Here is a 7,794-nt window from a genome sequence, read left to right on the forward strand (position 1 = left end):
AGCTCTCCCATCATGCTCATTTCATACTGACTTTTCATTAGATTAGCAAACTTCTTGCAAAGTTTCTCATCTGTAGAACCAAAGATTATATCATCTACATAAATTTGAACCAGAATAAAGGCACCATTTACATTTCTGTAAAATAGTGTTTTATCCACAGTTCCTCTGGAAAAATGATTGTCTAACAAGAATTGAGACAGAGTGTCATACCATGCCCTTGGTGCTTGCTTTAGTCCATAGAGTGCTTTTAATAACAAGTAAACATACTCTGGAAATTCTGGATCTTCAAAACCAGGAGGCTGACTGACATATACCTCCTCTTCCAGTTCACCATTTAGAAAAGCACTCTTGACATCCATTTGATAAACTTTAAAGTTTGCATGAGCAGCATAGGCCAGAAAGATTCTTATTGCTTCTAGTCTTGCAACTGGTGCAAAGGTCTCATCAAAATCAATTCCTTCAGACTGAGAGTATCCCTTAGCAACAAGCCTTGCCTTGTTTCTGGTGACAACTCCATTCTCATCCACCTTGTTTCCGAATACCCACCTTGTTCCTACAATAGTTCTGTTTTTAGGTTTGGGTACCAGCTTCCATACATTGTTTCTCTCAAATTGATTTAATTCTTCTTGCATAGCAAGAACCCAATCAGCATCTTTGAGAGCATCTTCTATGACTTTAGGTTCATCCTGTGAAAGGAATGCACTGTACAAACACTCATCTTGAGTTGCTCTTCTTGTTTGTACAGATGCATTTGCATCTCCAATAATTAGCTCAAAAGGGTGATCCCTTGTCCACTTTCTTTGTGGTGGAAGTGATTGTCTTGATGATGTGGCTTCATTATTGAAGTTCAGGTTTCCATGTTGGAAAGCTCCCCCTAAATTTGACATCTCATTATTTCTAGACTGATTGAAACTTTGAGATATTCTTTCAACTGATGATCCTTGAGGTGTTTCAACTGATCCCTCCAATGTAGTTTCAACTGATGCTTCAGTTGAATTTCCAATTACAGTTGTTTCTTGCACCAGAGAGTCATCAGTTGGAATATTAATTCCAGGATTAATTCCAACATTTTGAATAATGTCATCATCATCATCACTGTCATACAGATCACCTTCACCTTCATTTTCAAATCTGAGATTATCATGAAATCCTTCATCTGAGAATCCTTGAATCTTCTTATCATCAAAAACCACATGGATTGATTCCATAACAATGTTGGTTCTCAGATTATATACTCTAAATGATTTTCCATCAGAGTATCCAACAAAAATAGCTTCATCTGCCTTTGCCTCAAATTTTCCAAGATTTTCACCTTGATTCCTTAGAACATAACACTTGCATCCAAACACATGAAGAAAACTAATTGTTGGCTTCTTTCCTTTGAAGAGTTGAAAGGGAGTTAGATTGTGAGGTTTGGTAATTAGTGAAATGTTTTGAGTGAAGCAAGCAGTGTTCACAGCTTCAGCCCAAAAATAGGTTGGAAGTTGAGCTTCATTAATCATGGTTCTTGCAGCCTCAATAAGAGTTCTATTCTTCCTTTCAACAACACCATTTTGTTGTGGAGTTCTTGGTGCAGAGAACTCATGAATAATTCCCTCTTCTTCACAAAATTCTTTCATCACTGAGTTCTTGAATTCTGTCCCATTGTCACTTCTTATCCTTCCAATTTTGACATCTGGATTGTTGTTTAATGTCTTGATATGATTGATGATGATTTTCCCAGCTTCATCCTTAGAATGCAGGAAGAAAGTCCAAGTGAATTTTGAAAAATCATCAACAATCACTAGGCAATATTTCTTCTTTGAAATAGACATGATGTTGACTGGTCCAAACAAATCCATATGCAAGAGCTGAAGGGGTTTCACAATTGATGAAAGAGTCTTGCTTTTGAAAGAGCTTCTCTTTTGCTTTCCTAGCTGACAGGCTCCACAAAGTCCATCTTTTGAGAATTCCAGCTTTGGTAGACCTCTTACCAAGTCCTTCTTTACTAACTCATTCAAGGTTTTGAAATTTAGATGAGACAATCTCTTATGCCATAGCCAACTGTCATCTGAGCTTGCTTTGCTGAGAAGGCAAGTGATAGATTCAGACTTGACAGAATTGAAGTCAGCTACATACACATTTCCTTTTCTTTGTCCAATCAGAACCACATTGTTGTCATCTCCTTTGGTGACAACACAGGCTGCAGGAGTGAAACTGACTTTGTAACCTTTGTCACAGAGCTGACTGATGCTAAGCAAGTTGTGCTTGAGACCAGACACCAATGCAACTTCATCAATGATGACATTCTCTTTTGCAATCAAGCCATATCCCATAGTATATCCTTTGCTGTCATCTCCAAAGGTAATGCTAGGGCCAGCTTTCTCCACAAACTTTGTGAGCAGGGAGGAATCACCAGTCATGTGCCTGGAGCATCCACTATCCAGGTACCACAAATTCTTCTTGTGGTTTCCCTGCACACATTTCACAAACAGATCAAGTTGATTTTGGTACCCAAATTGCTTTGGGTCCAGATTTGTTAGTTTTAGCAGCCTTTTCCACTTTCTCAACCTTTTCCTTGGATTGCATAGGTTCAATCTTTGGTTTTGGTTGAGAAACTGGAATATCAACTCTGTTTTCAAACACAGACCTTTGAGACATGCATAAATTGTTCATTCCATGCAAGTTTGAATGAAATTGAGGCATGTTAAAGGCATTGAAATAAGGATTGATCATATATGGCATGTTAGGCTGAGAATAAGGATTGTGAGGCAATAAACCAGGCATCATATTCATAGCAGATAAATTCATGTGAGGAACAGATGTCATAGGAATAGGCAAAGACAAATTAGGAGCAATCACAGTTTTACAATTGGCAGATAAATGATTTACACTACCACACTTGCTGCAGGTTTTCCTAAGAGCACTAGCATTGGGAGTGTAATTGGTGTGCTTGTTTACTCCTATTTTGCCATTTCTATTTCCTTTCTTCTTTTTAATCTCCTCAGATTTATGCTCACTAGTATCCAACTTCTTCTTGTTCTTGTTACTGGAATTAAGAGTGTTATTAATACTATCACTGGTCTCAGAAGAACTATTCTCACCTTTAACAAAATTCTTTTTAACAGGTCCATATTTCTTGTTAAGCTTCTTGAGAACACTCTTGTCAACTGATGAGTTTTTGTTCAACTGATGACTCTCATCAGTTGAGACTTTGCCTTTCAACTGATGATCATCATCAGTATTCTCATCACCTGAACTGTTCTCAGATATCTCAAGCACTTTCTTACTCCTCTTCCACTCATTCTCTACAAAGGTCTCTCTACCTTGCATGTTGATGATATTGGTGGAAACATTCCTACCAGATTTCCATTTGGCAATAATCTCTTGTTCCTTATCAAGCTGCTTTCTTATGATCTCTTCTCTTTTCAGAACAACCAAGAGATCATCCTTGGCTGTCTGACACTCAATTTTCAGCTTCTCAAACTCAATAAATTGAGCTTCTAAAACACTGTTTCTATCACTAAGAAAGGTGTTAGCTTCCTTAATTCTACTATTTTCCTTAGTGAGAGATTTTAAAGAAACATGCAAATGATACAATTCTGTAGACATTTCATTAATGGTAGCATTGCATTCATCTTTAGTTAACTCAACTAGGTTTGTAGTGAATACCTGACTACTGCTTCCAGTGTTTTCTTCTTGATCTGTGGAGTTGGCCATTAGAGCTAGATTGACAAACTCCTCCTCTTCATCAGAATCATCCCCAGCTGCCCAATCATCCTTTGTGATGAATGCTCTTTCCTTTTGTTTGAGAAGTTCATAATATTTCTTTTTGTAGTCAATGTTTTCACTTGACTTCTTCTCAACTTTAGGCTTTCTGCACTCATTTGCAAAGTGACCTGCATTCCCACAATTGAAGCACTTGAATTTTGATCTGTCTACCATGCTTCTATCAGACTTGGGATTGCCTTTAAAAGATTTTGCAGAATTAAAATTCTTTTTGAATTTCAGTTTGGAGAATCTTCTTGACAGGAAGGCTAGATGTTCATCAATTCCATCACTTTCTTCACCAGAATCAGCTACTTCTTTCTCCTTTCTTCTTCCTTTGCTTGACTCTGAGCTCTCCTCTTTGACCAACTTCTCAGTTTCTTCAACTTGAGACTTTCCCTTGTCCTTGACAGTATCCTCCAGAGATGCAACCAGAGCCACAGATGAATGCCCTTTCTTTTGGCTTTTCTCAATTTCTTCATCTTGCTCCATTTCAAGCTCATAAGTTTTTAAGGTTCCATACAGTCTCTCCAGAGTATAGTCTTTAAACTCTTGTGTATTTCTGAGAGAGACTGTCATGGGCTTCCATTCTTTAGGAAGGGCTCTTAAGAACTTCAAGTTTGAGTCTTTAACTTGATATACTCTTCCAAAGAGCTTTAGACCATTTAACAGTTTTTGAAATCTGTTAAATGTATCACTCAAACTTTCACCAGCCTTGAAATGGAATGACTCATATTGTTGAATCAGAAGCTGCATTTTGTTCTCTCTCACTTGCTCATTTCCTTCACAGATGGTCCTGATGGTGTCCCAAACTTCTTTGGCACTTGTGCAGCTAATAACACTATCAATCATTTCCTGATCCAAACCATTGAACAGAAGGTTCATGGTTTTCTTGTCCTTGTGCACTTCTTCAGTATCTTCTTGAGAATATTCATGGATAGGTTTTGGAATCATCTTACCTACCATGTCTTCACCATCAGCTCCCATACTTGTGCAGACCTTCATGGGGACATGAGGTCCTTTTTCAATGCAGTTCACATAGCTTTCATCAATGGACAACAGATGCAGATGCATTCTCACTTTCCAGTGAAAATAGTTGTCTTTGTCAAGAACAGGAATCTTCACTCCAGCATCCTTCTTTCCCATCTTTCTCTAGCAGTGTTGATCTTTTTCCCTGTTTGTTGGGAACCTGGCTCTGATACCAATTGTTATTTTACACCAACTATGAGAAAGATTGTAGAAGGGGGGGGTTGAATACAATCTTTTACAAATTTAAAAGATTCAAGAACAATACACTAAGAACACAATAAACAGGAAAACACCAAGTATTAAAAATACGGGTGGATTGAATGATCCACCCGTGAGATTTTATATAGAAGAATCTGTGGATTGTTTTACAATTCGCACAGCTGCTGGTTCATCACTCAAAACAAGTTCTAACTCTCAGATTTTTCTCTCAAGTAATTTGAACAAGTTCAACTGATGCTACTAACTTGGTTATATACTCCAAGTTTTACAATGCTTTTAGCTAGATTACAAAATGCACTCTAATCTAAAAACAATGCTGCACAACTTTGTCTTATGCATGCTTTCTGAGATGTCTTCATCTTTGACCATCATCTTGATTTGATCCAGATTGCACTGCATGAGATAAGTATGTTTCTGCTTCTTCTTTATTTTCCTAATTAGGCTTCCATGTCTATTTTAGTGTAATTCGATCCATGTGATTTGTCAGACTTAAGCTCTAGTCACTTTCAACTGCTCTTTGCTTCATCAGTTGAAGGTTCTGGTTGCTTTCAACTGCTATTGACTTTATCAGTTGAATGCCTGGTTCATCAGTTGAATGAATTACAAACTCCATCAGTTGAATGCTGTTCCAGTCTCATCAGTTGAATTCCTCAGCATTATCCGTTGAATACTTTGTCTTCAGTTGAATGCTTGATTTTCATCAGTTGAAACATCATCCAGTCTTTATCAGTTGAACAGTTACATCTCATCAGTTGAATATCCTTCACTTAGATAAAATTACATGGCATTGGATATTTACAATTAGCCATCCTATTCTACCCATCCGTTGATAATTCCCAAAGACAAGAAATGTAACAATTACAACTGAAATTTGATAAAGATTCTAAGTAAGACATGTTACAAAAATGTTTATGTTATCATCAAAAATTATTGATTCCTAACATGAGATAATTGTATCTCGCTATTGAACAACTTCCGCGAGCTGCTAAATCTTGAAATGCTTTGCATAAAGTACTGTATCGGGCGGGTTGTGACTCAAGGAAATTACCAATTTTAGGACGCTTGTGTTGTAAGGCTCCAACTCTTTTATTGCCTTCAATTGTCCATCTCAAAGTGATGCACTGCTGTGGAATCTCTGACCATTGCATCTTATACAAGTATCGAATAATATGACGGCAAAGCATTCCCGAACTTTCAAATTTTCGACAAACACAAGTTATGTTGCCATTCTCGGTGACGAACAAAACATAGTGTTTTCTATACTCCTCTTGGACCGTTGTTTTGTATGCCTCGTAATGCTTGTAAATTGGATTCCTCTCTCTCTCAATCACGACATAAGCTCCACTTTCTTTGAGTTCGTGTTGAAAACGTCTAAACATTTCTTTTGTGTAAATAGATGCCGCGTGACTCTCCAATGATGATGATGTTATTTTGGATCTTTCCTTGTTCTTTGTTTCGTAATCAGCCTCTCTTTCACGTAAATATTGTTTCTCCAACGCTTTCTGTGAATTCTCTATAAACTCCTTCAAACCGGTACTAGCATTGACAAATTCATCGAAGAAAGAATTCATTGACTCACTTCTGGAGGTAGTGGTCATCCCGGTTGTGAAGTGCAGTTTAGTGTAAACACGGACCCACTTGTGTCGAACGGAGTACATATCTTGTAACCAAGAATGGTTCATCAAATCGTATTTTTCAACTAATGCCTCCCACCTATCTTCGAATTGTGCAACCGTTAGTGACTTGTAGATGCAAGAGTTGAAATCTTCTTTGAAGTGATCATGATTTGCATATAAATGCGACAATTTTTCACCAAATTTTGTACTTATATGCCACGTACAATATAGATGACTTGTGTTAGGCAAAACTTCGGCAATAGCATTTCCAATAGCAATGTTTTGATCGGTGATGATCGTTTGTGGAGCCACATTCCCCATAGTCTCCAACCAACTCTTAAACACTTATAAGTAAGATTCTTCGGTCTCATCCCTTATCAGGGCAAATCCGAACAAAATCGACTGATAATGGTGATTTACCCCCGTAAATGGCACAACGGCATGCAATACCTATTAGTACGATATGTGGAGTCAAAAACAACAACATCTCCGAAATTTTTGTAGGCATTGACTGATCTCTAGTCAACCCACATCATGGCCCGCACACGATTTTCCTCGTCCACATCAACTTTATAGAAAAATTCACCTTGACTATTACGTTTCAATTCTCGAAGTAATGCCAAACCCTCTAAAGCATCACTCGAATCAAACACATAATGTCGAATATCACGCAATACATTCCGAACATCTTGATTACCAAATCCAATATTCTCCAAGCCACCCGTTAACTCCCCTAACACGTTTAAAGTTTTTGAAGGCCCAATACCCGATTTATTCAATGTTATAATCAATTGCCGAATAACGGGAGTTATATTCCTTGGCCGTTGTATGAAAAGCACTTCATCCTTTGAAATCATCGTGTGATTGTGTTTTAAATAAACCGATGTCACTTCCCATTTCTTCAATTTTTCCCTATGCACAACGTACATCCGCGCCAATCAATGCGTTCTACCAATAGAATCCCTATTTCTCTTTTTTTTGTGAACATCCTTTTCTTCATCCAATGACTTTGTTACTATTTGACCATCCTTCCGACATATATATAAACGCGAACAAATTCTCTTACTTTTCACACGCCTATGTGTGGTTCTAATTATCATCTCAAAACCAACACGTCTACCATAATCCCTATAAAACATCTCCGCTTCATCTAAGCTATCGAACAATTGACCAACACAAGGAC

General features: G+C 37.6%; 1 protein-coding gene across 1 annotated transcript; it reads right to left on the minus strand.

The window, feature by feature from the left end:
• Positions 1-5,915: 5,915 nt before the first annotated feature.
• LOC135147927 (protein FAR1-RELATED SEQUENCE 5-like) lies at positions 5,916-6,932 on the minus strand. Its single transcript, XM_064081981.1, has one exon. It carries the CDS (start codon positions 6,930-6,932, stop codon positions 5,916-5,918), a length of 1,017 nt encoding a protein of 338 aa, XP_063938051.1.
• Positions 6,933-7,794: the final 862 nt, after the last annotated feature.

The sequence above is a fragment of the Daucus carota genome, chromosome 7 (assembly GCF_001625215.2).
Source record: "Daucus carota subsp. sativus chromosome 7, DH1 v3.0, whole genome shotgun sequence".
NCBI lineage: Eukaryota > Viridiplantae > Streptophyta > Magnoliopsida > Apiales > Apiaceae > Daucus > Daucus carota.